This window comes from Macaca nemestrina, chromosome 9 (assembly GCF_043159975.1).
Source record: "Macaca nemestrina isolate mMacNem1 chromosome 9, mMacNem.hap1, whole genome shotgun sequence".
Classification (NCBI taxonomy): domain Eukaryota; kingdom Metazoa; phylum Chordata; class Mammalia; order Primates; family Cercopithecidae; genus Macaca; species Macaca nemestrina.
The window spans coordinates 17314237-17330457 of NC_092133.1; the positions used below are offsets into that span (position 1 = coordinate 17314237).

Here is a 16221-nt window from a genome sequence, read left to right on the forward strand (position 1 = left end):
AGAATAATATTCTCCAGTCTCATCCAGGTCATTGTGAATGGCATTAATTCATTCCTTTTTAGGCTGAGTAGTATTCCATCATATATATATATATATATATTCCACAGTTTCTTTATCCACTTGTTGACTGATGGGCTGGTTCCACATTTTTGCAATTGCGAATTGTGCTGCTATAAACATGCATGTGCAAGTATCTTTTTCATATAATGACTTCAGGAGTAGCTATTCTTATATCAGTCAATACACTTTTAGACAATAGACTTTCTGTCTAGTCAGAAATGGTAACAGAAGAAAGATAAGTGATGTTGGAAATTTGGTAGCAACACTAAGTATGATCTAACCCTAACTACACTGTTTGCAGTTGCAGTGTTTCATGCGACCAGAGAAAATGAATCCTGATGGCTGTTAAGGAGATTATATACCTCATTATCCACTGGGGATTCATATCTCCATGGATAATTTGTTTCCTTATAACCAACATTGGCATTAACCAGAAAATGGCTTCAGGTGCCCCAGACTTTATGGGCACACAGTGAAAAGTAGGAAAACTTTTACACATGAAGGTCCTCAGAGGAACTCTGTCAACAGACATTTTATGATTAGAGAAGAATTACAATGAAAGCAAGCACCTTTGTTAGTGGAAGAGGCACCAACATAACTGGGCCAATAAACTGAATGTTTCTTCCTATGTGTGTTTCATTGGACCCAAGGTAAGCTACAACAAAAAAATGAAAAGTATAGTGTATCAGTCCGTTCTTGCATTGCTATGAAGAAATATCTGAGACTGGGTGATTTATAAAGAACGCAGGTTTATTTGTCCCATGGTTCCGCAGGCTGTACAGGAAGCATACTGACTTCTACTTTTAGAGAGGCCTCAGGAAGTTTCCAATCATGACTGAAGGCAAAGCGGGTGTGAGACATCTCATATGGTGGCAGCAGGAGCAAAGTGGATTAAGTGCTATACACTAATAACCAGATCTCAGGAGAACTCACTCACTATGGCAAGGACAGTACCAAGAAGAATGGTGCTAAGGTATTCATGAGAAACCCACCCCCGTGATCCAGTCACTTCCTATTAGGGCCCACCTCCAACAGTGGGGATCACAATTCAACGTGAGATTTGGGCGTGGACACAGATCCAAACCAAATCATATAGATTAGAAAGAACAGGACAGCTTGAGGTTCAGGGGCATATAAGAAGCCTGGGAGCACGGTATCTACTTCTTCTCCTTTTCCTTCCTTTTAGAAACAAAATCAAACCACAGAAGAACTCTTAAAATTTGAGTAACAAGACAAAAATTACCTTAAAGGGCTAACACACCATTTCTAGATATTAACAATTTGAATATTTTAAAACTCGTATTTTCCACAAGGATCTGTTGTAACATGTACCATTCACATATGTATCACTAAGATTTGATTCTAAGATATTCTGATCAAATCTCAGATGGCTGATCAATTCTCTGTAAGTTATTTGCTTTCCTGAAGATATTTCTGTGCCAATGTCTGAAAAGAAAACATAGTAATTACTCACGAGGAAAAGTAAATTCTTAATAAAAGAACTACATAAAATGTACCTAAATTTAATATGACAGTAAATTCTGGGCATTTCTTAATTATATTTTTGAATGCTTCTATAAAAAATATAAATTCGAACATAACTTATTGAAACATTTTTGAACAAGAAAATGGTTACATAAAATAAACACGTAACAACATGCAATGTATCAAATTAAAACTACATTTTAAGACAGTTTAAAGCTATTCGTGCCTTTCACTAAAATAGAGTATAGCAAATACTGTGTTCATTTTATAAACAACCAAAGTAAGAGGTTAAAGCAATTTAAAGTGCTCCTACACAATCTGAAAATACGTTTCCAATAATTGAATTCAAGGTTTTTGAGATCATACAAATATGCAATAAGAAAGTTTTAGGATCAAATATAGTAAAAGTATAATTTATGCCTATCAAAAACAAAAAGCTTTTAAGGCATTATGATAGTTAAATTTCCTTCAGTGCATTAATCCTCTAATAACAGTTTCAGTCAAGGAAATGTTATGAGGTCAGATCTGAAGTTTTTTTAACTTAGCTTGAAATCATACATATTCTCTTTGAATATAATTTGCTTCGTGTAGCACCTAACTCTCCAGGAACTCAAAACACTTCATAGATTTATATCCTGATCTTAGTTATCTTCATTACTGCTTTTTTGTTTTTTGTAGCGGGATGAAACACTAGTTCAGTGATTTGTACACCAGTAAAACCAGTCTTACCAGTAGGTAAAAAAATGCTGAACAAAAGTTAAACAATCAATGATAACTTACCAACTCTAAAAATTCTATTTCTGTTTGGAGAGCTTCATAAACACTTTCCATGTCATCTTCCTTATAAAGTTCTAATTCTTTTTTAAGTCTATTTTAAAAGAAAATTTCACCTATTAGTTTAATAATAAACTGTAATTTTATTACTGTACAGAGAGGGACAAGCTTATAGCTTCTATAATCAGAATTTCAAGACTAAATAATTTGCATATTTTAATTGTCTATAATTCCATGAAGACTATATAAAATTTTGTGGTAAAAATTTTCATAAAGAAATTAAGGTAGACTGACTAATAGACATTTAATATTTTTGTTGTTGTTGTTTTTTGAGAGGGAGTCTTGCTCTGTCATCCACACTGGAGTACAGTGGTGTGACCTCTACTCACTGCAACCTCTGCCTCCTGGGTTCAAGCACTTCTCCTGCCTCAGCCTCCCGAGTAGCTAGGATTACAGGCACCTGCCACCACACTCAGCTAATTTTTGTACTTTTAGTAGAGATGGGGTTTTGCCATGTTGGCTAGGCTAGTCTTGAACTCCTGACCACAAGTGATCCACCTGCCTGAACCTCCCAAAGTGCTGGGATTACAAGCATGAGCCACCATGCCCAGCCGACATTTAATAATTTTATCATAACTAAAAGAGCAACATGAGCTGGTGGATAGCAAATATATAGTACTATGTCTTAACATCTGTTTGAGTCCTGGCCACTAGCAAACTGAATAAGCTTAGTTGAAACATTTAGCTTCTCTGAACCTCACCTGAAAACTTTTAAGTGTAGGAAAAAAAATGACCCTTGAGCTTTCTTCTTGATGTAAAATTAAACTATAACTTTATAATATACATGCATAATTAAAATATACCTTAATTTGGGAGTGAGAAAGCAACATCTTTCTTTTCCCCAATTAAGTTTCCTTTCTCCAATTAAGTCTTTAATTTTTTGAGTATTTTGAATTTTTTAACATGAAAAAGCACATAAATTTTATTAACATGCATTGGGAATCACAAAAGAAAAGGTTGGTTAGAACTGAAGAGGTTAGATTCAGGTTTATTACCCTCTTAATGAAGGAAAGAGGGTTTGGAGTTGGTAAAGTTTACGAGAGACTGTCGTTTGACATGATCAAACCAAAATGGAGTTTCTGGAGCTAGGTGCCACGTGATCTATCTTGAAAATGGGTCAGTTTCCCAAAAAATAGGAGATTCATAGCAAACAATCTAAAGGGCTTGAACCAACATAAGGCAGTCTCCTCTGAATTATGACTGTAAGAAATGAACTTTGAAATGATTCTAAAAAAATCCAATTAAATGTTTATACTGTTTTTTTTGTATCTTTGGTTTTTCTTTTTTATCAGACTTTTAAAGGAACTACACTCTATGGAAATATATGGGTATAGTAATGGAAGATAAGGGCTATTTTTATTAAAATCTATTTATGCATACTCATCTTGGTATTGGCTCTGTCTTCAATGGTAACAGTAATTCCTCTCTCTCTGGTATCAGAGTGTCACCCTTCTCATGCCTTACTTTTAAGCAGATAGAGCCTAAAAGGGTAGATAATTTTTCCTGTATTTATTGAATATCAATTGCCAAGATAATCCTTAAGAAAATGTGGCATAATTTCAGGGTGGTATATTCTGGTCCCTTCAAAGCAGCTCCAATAGGCAATAGAAACAATAAGTTTAAACAAAGAGTCAACAATTGTACTAATATCATACAAGTTTGATGAGTACAAATGTGCTCTGGAAATTTATTGCCAAATCAGCATGGACTTTGAGGAATTTTTTAAAAATTATTTTATGCCTGTATTTAATGTGGAAAATAGTAAAAATAAGTCTTCCATTTTTGCCATTATGACTAACGTTTTTTCCTGAAAAGAAAAACATAAAAGCTAGGAGCTGTGATTGAAGAGGTACAAAGCTAGAGGCTGGAATTGGGCAGCGAGGAGGTTAAAGCTGCCCTGAGAGGAGATATGAGGAACATTGCTCTCCCAAACCTAAGCAACTCCTGGGCCAGCAACAAGGTGAGAAATATAGATCGACTTGAACCTTTGCTGAGCCCTGACCCTCAAGGGGAAGCGGAAGGAGTTGTAAGATCAGTGGCATTTCCTGGATACCAGCAGATGCAAAAGAAAAATCTCTATGACTGCACAGTATTCCATGGTGTATATGTGCCACATTTTCTTTATCCAGCCTATCATTGATGGGCATTTGGGTTGGTTCCAAGTCTTTGCTATTGTGAAGAGTGCCGCAATAAACATATGTGTGATGTGTCCTTATAATAGAATTATTTATAATCATTTATAATCCTTTGAGTATATACCCAGTAATGGGATTGCTGGGTCAAATGGTATTTCTAGTTCTAGATCCTTGAGGAATCGCCATACTGTCTTCCACAATGGTTGAACTAATTTACACTCCCACTGACAGTGTAAAAGTGTTCCTATTTCTCCACATCCTCTCCAGCATCTGTTTCCTGACTTTTAATGATCACCATTCTAACTGGTGTGAGATAGTATCCCGTTGTGGTTTTGATTTGCATTTCTGTAATGACCAGTGATAATGAGCTTTTTTTCATATGTTTCTTGGCTGCATAAATGTCTTCTTTTGAAAAGTATCTGTTCATATACTTGGCCCACTTTTTGATGGGGTTGTTTTTTTCTTCTAAATTTAAGTTCTTTATAGATTCTGGATATTAGCCCTTTGTCAGCTGGGATGAGTTCATGTCCTTTGCAGGGACATGGATGAAGCTGGAAACCATCATTCTCAGCACACTAGCACAAGAACAGAAAACCAAACACCACATGTTCTCACCCATAAGTGGGAGCTGACCAATGAGAACATGTGGACACAGGGAGGCGAACATCACACACCAGGGCCTGTCAGGGGTTGGGGGGCTAGGGGAGAGACAGCATTAGGGGAAACACCTAATGTAGATGATGGGTTGATGGATGCAGCAAACCACCATGGCACGTGTATACCTATATAACAAACCTGCATGTTCTGCACATGTACCCCAGAACCTAAAAGTATAATAATAATAAGAAAATATTCTCTAAAGGAAACCTTAACAAATTTAGACCCACAGGCCTCTCATAGATTGAGAACAATGAGTTTGCAGCAAAATTTCGTGAAGCACCCAACAAGGAAAGCCATTATAAAGTAAAAGCAGAGACACGAAGCAATAGATTACACCCAGGTTATTCACAAAACTACAGATTATTCACAAAATAAAATGTCCAATGGCTAATAAAAATAGGAAATGGTATTAAATTTCACTCTAAATCCAGGAAATACAAAGAAAAGCATAAGGAAATACCATTAAACATTCACCAGAATAACTAAAATGAAAGATAGGCAATATCAGGTATTGATATGAAGAAACTACAACTTCCAGACCACTAGCACAGGATATTGCTTTCCATTCTTTTTTAACCTATCTACATCTTTATATTTAAAGTGGGTTTCTTGTGGAAACCATGTATTTGTGTCTTACTCTTTTATCTAATGTAATAATCTTTTACTTGGTATATTTAGACCATTTTCATTTACTATAGTTATTCATATGGCTGAATTTAAAATATAAGACTTTTCTAATCATTTTCTATTTGTTCTATCTGTGCTTTGCTCTTTTCATTCCCTCTCTTTCTACCTGCTTTTAGATTTAATAATTGCATTTTATCTCCTCTATTGACTTATTATTTATACTTACTGTAGTCCCCCTTTATCCATGGGGGCTACATGCGCCAATACTCTCAGTGGATACCTGAAACTGTAGACAGTACTGAACCCTCTATATGCTATGATTTTGCCTATACATCTATACCTATGATAAACTGTAATTTATAAATTAGGCACAGAAAGGGATTATTAATACCTAATAATAAAATAGAACAATTATGACAATATACTATACTAAAAGCTATATGAATGTAGTCTCTTTCTCTCAAGATATCTTATTGCACTGTAGATCTTAGCAACCTCAGCATACAGTTTTTTTCCTTTCCTTATTAAGTCAAAAACTTTCATCTTTTCACTTACAGGAAGCACTTTACACCTTCTTTTGGGCATATATGCATTGCCAGCATCACTACTCCTGTGATTTGGGCCCATCATTAAGTGCAATAAGGGTTACCACAAAGACTGTGATTGCACAACAGTCGATATGATAACTCAGATGGCTACGAAGTGACTAGCATGCAGGTAGCATATACAGTGCAGATACACTGGACAAAGGGATGATTTACGTCCACGGCAGAATGGAGCAGAACTGCACAGGAGTTCATCATGCTACTCAGAATGGTGTGCAATTTAGAATTGTTTATTTATGAAATTTTTCATTTAATATTTTGGAACCATGGGTGAATGTGGGTAACTGGAACTGCGGAAAGAAACTGCAAATAAGGGGGGACTACTGTATTTTTTAAAAGTTGTAATGCTTGCATTTGGGTTAACACACATCTTCACTTTATTGCTGTATACTTTCAAATAGTATAACACTGCTTTACTTGGCCAGACCACAGTGGCTCATGCCTGTAATATCAGGACTTTGGGAGGCCAAGGTGGGCAGATCACTTGAAGCCAGGAGTTCAAGACTGACCTGGCCAACATGGGGAAAACCCGTCTCTACTAAAAATTCAAAAATTAGCCGGGTGTGATGGCACACGCCTGTAATCCCAGCTACTAAGGTGGCTGAGGCATGAGAATAGCTTGAACCCCACAGGCGGAGGTTGCAGTGAGCCAAGGTCGTGCCACTGCACTCCAGTCTGGGTGACAAAGAGAGACTCTGCCTCAAAAAAATAAAAATAAAATAACACTTGCTACACTTACAGGATAAGAAACTTAAAACAGTTTATTTCCAATTTCTCCCTCCCATTTTTTGTTCGGTCACCATCACACATTTTTCTTTTTACATATGCTATAAACCTAAAATATATTCCTTTTTGCTTTTATCATTTATTTGTTACATCAATTAAAAGTGAAAAAGGGGCCTTTATATTTACCTTTTCATTTTCAATTTTATATTTATCTTCATTATCTTTAATTAATTAATTTATTTTTAAGTAGAGATGGGGTCTCTCTATGTTGCCTAGGGTGTTCTCAAACTCCGGAGCTCGAATTCCTGAGCTCAAGCTATCTGCCCACTTCAGCCTCTCAAAGTACAGGGATGAGAGGTGTGAGCCACCATGCCCAGCCTATTTGAACCATTTCTGAAGTTTTATTATTTCTTTGCATAGCTCCAAATTTCTATCTGGTATAGTCCTTCTTTCTGAAAAACTTACACAGCCCTTTTTTGTAATGTAGTCCGTTGGCAAGAAATTCAATCAACTTGAGTTTGTCTAAAAATATCTGTATTTGCCTCCATTTGTGAAGGAGATTTCACTGACAATTCTGAACTGGCAGCTCTTACTTTCACTCTTTAGGATGTCATTCCCTTGTCTTTTGGTTTTCATGATTTCTGATGAGAAGTCTTCTATATTTATTATCTTCATTCCTTTGTATATATAATGTGTCTTTTTGTCTTTTCTCCTTCTGCCTTCCTTCCAGATTTTCTCTTTATCTTTGTTTTTCAGAGGTTCGAATGTGATGTGTATAGATGTTTGCCTTTTTTCTTTAATGCTGCTTGGGGCTCTCTGAGCTTCTTGTATCTGTGCTCTAAAGTATTTCATTATTTTTGCAGAATTCCCTAACATTATTTCTGACATATGAAACAATATAATCTCAAATACATTATGCTAAACCTAAAAAGCCAGACTGAAGAGGATACATAGCATATTATTCCATTTGTATGACATATTGGAAAAAGCAAAACTAGGAAAACAGATCAGGGGCTGGGGCTGGAACGCAGGCACTGAGTATAAATAGGCAGGAATGCAGGCACTGAGTATAAATAGGCAGGAGGGTACATTCTGGGGTCATCAAAGTATTCTATATCTTGATTACAGTGGTGGCTACATAACTGAATATTTTTGCCAATTCACTGTATACTAAAAGGTAAATTTACTGTATGTAAATTTTTAAAAAGGCAATGACAGAAGTCAAAGTTCTTATAAAATAACAATTAAATTTTTTAATTTAAAATTTTTTAATTAAAAATTTTTAAGTTTCCAAAAGGAAAAATAATGTAAAAAAGACCTCTCAATACGAAAACCAAATAAAACCACCTATACCTTATGTATACAAGCTAAGAAGGAAATAGAGGATTTTGCAAAACTTGAAATTACATGTAAGTAGGGAAATAAACATCCAACTTCAGCTCTGAAGCCTACACCAACGCAGAAAGAGTTAAGTAACAATTCAATGGTAGAGAGAAGAACCAAAAAAGGGTGCCTAAGGGTGATGAAATACAGATTAAATGACCTTCAGAAAGTGAAAGTCCTTCCCCGTGTGGGGAAACACTGAGAAAAGGTCGGAGGCCTCACAGTTGAAAGTAATGGCTTCTGTAGGGCGGAAGAAGTTTGTTTCAATCAATGGCTCTCTTATCTTTTGGGGAGAGACAGTTGTGGTGTTTTGTGGTTTAATGATGTTCTTTTTGTCTTTCCAGTGCTTTTCGTTTCCATTTCTTGATTCCTCCTTGTCTTTAAATGTCACAGCCCCTGCAAATTTGTCTATTTCTCACCCAATAACCATATCTGAAATGAAGAAAGTTTTTGTTCTGTTTTGCTGATGAAGTTTTTTAAAAACGGTATTATGAACAAAAAGCAAAACTACTCTGAGACACCAGATAATCCAAAAACTATATAAATTGATCTAAAATATAAAGATACAAGGAAAACAGTGAATTTCTTTTCCTGAAGCATGCATAACATTGATACCAAACTTGATCAAGTTAGTGAATACATATACACACACATGCACATGTCTATGAATACTAATGCAAAAATTATAAATAAAATATTAGTAAAAAGAATCCAATACCACATTAAGTAAATAATATACTGAGATCTATTAGGATTTGTTCCAGGAATTAATGTATGGTTAAATATTAGAAATTCATTAATATAATTGGCCATATTAATATTTCCAAGGGAAAAATAATATGATTATCTTCAGAGGTGCTGAAAGGGTGTTTAAAATATTAAAACTTATCCCTGATAAAAAAAACTTTCAATAAAATTAGAATTAATAGATATGTTTTCACCCAATAAAAAAATACATATGTCAATCCCAAAGTAAGCATCTTATTGCTGGGGAAACACTAGAGTCAATCTCTTTAAGGTCAGGAATAAGGACGCCCATTACCTTTATTACTTTTTAGTATTAAGTTGGAAGAACTGGCCATTAAAATTAGTCTAGAGAAAATAATTAGAGGCACAACAGTTTGAGAGACAAAATAAAGTTATTTTAATTTTCAGGTAATATGACAATATAACTGAAAACTCAAAAATATCAATGAAAGAAAGCAATTCAAATAAAATAATTTAGCAAGGTGACAAGATATAAAATTAGCATACAAATATAGCCTTAATTTTCATCAATAATAACTAACATGACTTTTTGTTTCATAGGACATCATAAAAATGTTAATTATTTCTACATTATATCAGACTAAATATGATCCTGATAAAAATACAAATTTTTTCCTTGGTGCTAGGCAAATTAATCCTAAAGTTTATATGGAAAAAATAAACATTCAAGTAAGGTTCTTTAACATTTTTCTTTTTAGAAAAGCCCTGAGAAAGAAAAAACAAAAAGGAGTGACTAGCCCCACCAACCACTAAATCCTACTATTTATCTTTTATAATTAAAACAGTGCAATACTGGCATATAAATAGAACAGTGGGATATAGTAGAAGGCAGACAGAGTCAAGTATAAATGGAAATATAGTAGATAATAGAGGTGACACCTCAAACCACTGGGAAAAAGAGATAGACTTTTCATTAAATTGGGTTGAGAAAACTGGATAGTCATTTGCAAATGGATGTAAATGGATTGCCAAAGCTAAAATTGGATCTACATTACACAGCATATATAAGAATACCCTAGAAACGGATCAAAGATTTAAATGTAAAAAATGAAACCATAGAAGGTCAAAGTGAAAGCATCAATAAATTATTTGATAAACTGGGTGTAGGTAAAGACTTTTAAACTATGGCTCAAAACACAAATGCAATAAAAGAAAAGAGTATTAAATTCAATTATGTTTAAAAGGTTGTGTAGCAAAAACCACCATAAGTAAAGTTCAAAGATAAATGACAAGCCATAAGAAAATATTTGCCACATATGTCACAGATAAAGGACTAACCTCCATAATATATAAATAAATTTTCTAATCAGGGACAAAAAAAGGCCAAAAGCCTGATAGAAAAATAGGAAAAAATCATACAGAGGTAGTTAAAAATTTTTTTACAAATAGTCCTTAAAGGCATAAAGAAACACTCAAATTCACTCATAATAAAGAGCTGCAAATATACTACATGGGAATATTGTTTCTCATCTATCACACTGGCAAAACTTCAAAATCTTGACAACAAACGCTTTCGGCAAGATTATGGGAAAAAATTGTGCTCAAACATTGCTAGAAGAAATTCAAATGGTAAGACCTCAATGGAGGAGAATGTGGCAAGATCCAACAAAACTACATTTGCATTTTCCCTTTGACACTGCCACTCCATATCCAGTAAGATGCTGTATAAATACAAAACAACATATACACAAGATTATTTATTGCAGCATTATTTGTAATCACAAAATATTGGAAACAATGTGTCTGGTTGCATAAACTGTAGTACATCTATTACAATGAAGTATTATATAGCTATAAAAGTGAAGATAATCTCTTTTAACTATTATAAATGAATTACAGGATATATTGTTAAATAAAAAACAGAAAGATACGAAAGACTATATACAATGTGTTGACGTTTGTGAAAGAGAAAGGGATATGAGAATATATTATTAAATATCGGTTTATTTTTGGAAAAAGAAACACAGGAAGGATGAATCAAAAACTAGCAAAAACGGTAACCTACAGCAGTGAGTGAAAATGCAGCAGGATAGAGAATGGAATGAAACGTCTCTGGACATATCTCTTTATATACTTTTGCTCTTGAATTATGCTGATGTTTTACTTATTTATCAAATAAAATTCAATCAATAAAGCTGAGAAAAAGAGCCCTAAAGTTAGATGAAAAGAACACTTGTGTTAAACACAAATAGAAAAGCATAAACCTAACTGCATTTCAAATTTGTAATCACAGGAAAAAATAAAAAAGAATTAAAGTAATTTTTTGAACACAATAGTCTATACACCCTCAGTGGGATGTGTAGTAAGGCACTAAGAATTACAGAGGAATCTCGTATTTTATTTAGTAGGCTTGTTGTTAGTGGGGGTACACGGCTAATAATTCTAAAATTATTTTGTGATATTTGTAGGAGTCAGGATATTAATAATTACATTGATATAATTGAGAACCAGAGTTTTAACTAGAAAGAAGATACACACACAGAATGGAGGGAGGAGAAGAAAAATCAGTCATTGTGGATTTGAGTTGGAGGAGACTCTGTAAATTTACCATTTAAAAATGGTAATTTTAGTTGTGTCCACTTAAATTGCTCAGAAGCAATGACATCCAGTAGCAATGAGCACATCTAGTACGGTGGTCTGAGTTTCTAAATACTATTCCCAACTCAAAGATAATAGGGCTTCTTGACAAAAATAATTGGTTCCAGGATTGAGGGAGGTCTGTATAAGAAGAGCCTGGAACCCCTTCTTGCACCAGAAAGAAAGTGGTTTTTAAAAAATCACACAGAAATCAATTTCAGAGGGATTGCCTCTGGCCAAACTTGGGACAATTGGGGTATCAAAAATAATAATAACAGTAATGTTACAGTTACACATGTAACTTTAAAAGGTGCATGAGTACATAATTTTTTTAAAAGGAGAAATAAAAAGAGTGGGGGAAGGAAGGGAAAAGGAAACCTCTTTTTAAAAGAATTTTACCAATAAATAAATAAATAAAGAATGCCATGAGTAGAAATTACCATTTTGCAGTCACCATTGTAATAACTGATTCAAGGAGGAATCATTAGTGGATAATAAATGATAGAGAGAAGGGTTATTGGGGAAACGATATGTACAAGGTATCAAAGGGTCATCCTATATATTACTTAGCACTACCAATGGAAAAATAGTGCTTTCTCACCAGAGAAATCTGGCAGACACAATCTCAACTAAGGGATCAAACTTAGCATTACCAAAAATGAAACTAACTGACATTATGTGCCTCATGATATAACGCTCTGAAAAAGACACAGTATCACTTACATGATATTCTTGCCAAAAAAATTTAACTTGCATATAATCTCAAAGGAACAAATAAGTACAAATTGAAGAACATTGTATAGAACAACCAGCCTTGACACCTCAGAAAAAGTGTCAATTTAATGAAAGGAGAGGAATTGTTCTTGAATAAAAGAGCTTAGAAGAAAACATAATTTGTAATCCTCAATTAGTTCCCAGGTATAAGAAGGAGAGAGAGAGGAGGAAGGGAAAGAAGACAAGAAAGAGACAGAAAAGAAGTGAAAAAGAAAGAAGAAAAGTAACTACAATGAACACTATTAAGATAACAGAGGAAATACTAATATAGACTATTAGGTAACCGTACTGTACCAACGTTAAATTTCCTGTTTGTTAATTTTCTAATTTTTTTTTTTTTTTTTTTTTTTTTTTTTTTTGAGACAGAATCTCGCTCTGTCGCCGAGGCAGCAAGCTCCACTTCCTGGGTTCACACCATTCTCCTGCCTCAGCCTCCCCAGTAGCTGGGACTACAGACGCCTGCCACCACGCCCAGCTAATTTTTTTGTATTTTTAGTAGAGATGGGGTTTCACTGTGTTAACCAGGATGGTCTCGATCTCCTGACCTCATGATCCACCTGTCTCGGCCTCCCAAACTGCTGGGATTATGGGCATGAGCCACCGTGCCCAGCCTCTAATTTTGTTTTTAATTGACATAATAATTGCACATATTTTTGGGATACAGTATGATGTTTTGATACATGTATACAATGTAAAACAGTCAAATCAGGGTATTTTGCATATCCCCATCACCTCATACATTTATCATTACTTTATCATGAGAACATTCAAAATCGTCTCTTGTGGCTATTTTGAAATATACAATAGAATATTGTTAACCAAGAAACAAAAATGCTAACTATAAAAAATGATTAAAAATGTCAACCACAGCGAAAGTAGGAACTCTTCAACTAGAACAGCCTAAAGCAAACAACAAAACCCCATCAACTTGGAGAAGATATTTTTAATTCGTTACCAGGCAAAATTCACAACTATTGAAAGACCAAATATTTAAAACTTCTGGAAATTAATAGGAAAAAGACAAATTACTCAAACAATCTAGTAGAGAAATAAGAGTTACTTTCCAGAAAAAAAGATGCATGGGTCATAAACAAACACAAAAGATGCTCGATCACATACGTAGTCAGGGCAAGGCCATTAGAGACCATGAAATACCATCTTATGTCCACAAGATTGGCAAAAACTAAAAAGTCTTTAAAAAGCATTGACAAGGGAGGAGATCAACAGGAAATTTCATAACGTGCTAATGAAAATATAAACTGGCTTAATCACACTCGAAAATAGTCTGTCATCATCTCGTGAAGTTCAACATTCACATGCCCTACACTCAGCAATTCCAACAGGCATCTATCCTGGAACAACTCTTGCATATGTGCACCAGCATGTACACAGCAGCATGTACACAGCTCTGGGCACACATCTACACTCACCAACGTGGGTAAATCTTAGAAAAAACATTGAATAAACTACAAGTCCCAGATAGTATAATTTTTACACAACTCAAAAACAAATAAAAATAACCAATAGATTGTGCATGTATATACAGATGATAAATGCATGCTGTAAACTAAAGTTAGTTATATAATACAATAAAGAAAAGTATACATACACAATAATTCAAATTATATAATGAATCACATTATAGAACGACATGCACAAGAAAATGAAATACAATATAGGACATCAACTATATCTGGGGTAATGAAGGGAGTATGGGATAAAGGAGAAGCCATAGCTAATGCAAGTTATTGGTAATATTCTAGTTTATTTCATGGACGATCATTTTTAGCTCATATTTAGCTCATATTTAGTTCACAGGCGCTCATTATATTAGTATACTTTAGAAATTACATATAGTTTACATATATTATTTTGAGGACCACTGGGGAATAAAAGCATAATATTTATAATAAGGGTGGATGGTGAAATACCCTATTCAGTCATAATCGCTAAACAACAGGAATATATTGTGAGAAATGCATAGTTGGTGATTTTGTCATTGTATAAACATCATAGAGTGAACTTACACAAACCTAGATTGGATAGCACACCAGACACCTAGGCTATAGGGTATAGCTTATGCTCATAGGTTACAAACCTGTACCGCATGTTACTGTACTGAATACTGTAGGCAACTGGAACACAATGGCAAGTATATGTGTATCTAAACATAGAAAAGGTGGAATAAAAAGTGCAGTCTTATAATCTTATGGGACCACTGTTAGATATGTGATATGCTGCTGACTGAAATATCACTATGCAGCACATATGTATATTGAAGTTCATTGTGTTCTGTCTGAACTTTTAGGAATTTAATAGTAAATGAGAAATCTAAAGGAATGCTTAATAAGGAAAGATAACAAGTAACTAATTTTAAGCATCAGATATTTACACATGTATAAAAACCCTTGTAATAAATATTTTTAAAGAGTAAGTGGAAAATTAAATGGAGAGTTACAATACACTATGGATGCTGCTATTGAAATGTACATAAGCCTTCATTTTAATAAATTTATTTTTCAAATGAAATGGTAGAGATATTCCCACCATTCCATCAACACGTGCTCATCCACCTCTTCAGTTCAAATGGACTACAGGTTCTGTGTGACTTCTCATGCCTATCAGAATTAGGTGGTGACCACTCACCCATTTAGTTAACTAAAAATAAGAATGAGAGACTGCTGAAATTAAGGAGGGCATTCAGAGCAAATTATAGGAAGTATTTCCCGATTTAGCATATAATCAAGCTGTAGAATTTAGATCTGCACTTAAAGAAAAGATTGCTGTTGCTAGCTTCAAAAGAGGCCAGATGATAATAGCATGAATATTAATACATTTGCAGCTAGCCAAAGCAATATAATGGTAAGTAGATCTCACGCTTCAGTGCATAGACTGATTGCCTACAGGAGTCAAGAAGGACTTCCCTCACTCACCGAACTAAGGGCACTTTGCGCTGGTTATTGTCACCTTTCTCTGAGTCATCAAATAATGACCATGATAGGCCAACATTGCTAATTAGTTTAGAAAAACTTGTGTTCCATGTATTTTTATAATTTCCTGCATGATTATAATTTTTTTTTCAGTTACCTCTCAGAGATATAGAAAACCCTTAACTAACAACATACTCATTCTAGCTACAGAATTGTACACACTACTATTTAAAGTAGAAAGGACAGATTTTACCCAAAGTCCTAGTGCTCAAATGCAATACTGTTAAAATTTACGTATATTTCATTGCAGTCTCTAGTTTTCATAGAAGTGATTATACAATTTTGCTTCCTAGTTTTGCTTTTGTGTGTGTGTGTGTGTGTGCTCAATGCTATTCTATAGATTTCCCCCAGTTAAATATTAATTGCATACCAATTAATACTATTTAAGATAAATATGTAGTAATCCCAGTGGTTACACCATTAATTAACAATAATCATTTCTTATAGTAGGGCATTTCAGTTGTTCCTTTTTTTTTTTTTAACCATAAATAACATCACTATGAACACCTTTGTGAGCATAAAGCTTCTTCTGTACTTAGCATTGTCTTCCTTAGAATAGAGCTCATAAAAGGAATCATTGGGTCAAATGGCATAAAC

General features: G+C 34.2%; 1 protein-coding gene across 5 annotated transcripts in view; it reads right to left on the reverse strand.

The window, feature by feature from the left end:
• Positions 1-791: 791 nt before the first annotated feature.
• Positions 792-16221, reverse strand: part of LOC105467319 (coiled-coil domain containing 172) — a 56693-nt gene continuing 41263 nt past the window's right edge. For 3 of the 5 annotated variants that reach the window (XM_071069062.1, XM_071069061.1, XM_071069063.1), the window contains 2 exons: positions 2326-2413; positions 792-1506 (listed from right to left, as the gene is read on the reverse strand). In XM_071069062.1, the coding sequence (XP_070925163.1) occupies positions 1471-1506; positions 2326-2413 (124 nt within the window). In that variant the 3' untranslated portion in view covers positions 792-1470. Of the gene's footprint in view, positions 1507-2325; positions 2414-3766; positions 3861-8462; positions 8948-16221 lie in introns of those variants that run through there. The other 2 variants (XM_011716864.2, XM_011716855.2) reach the window with 2 other exon arrangements.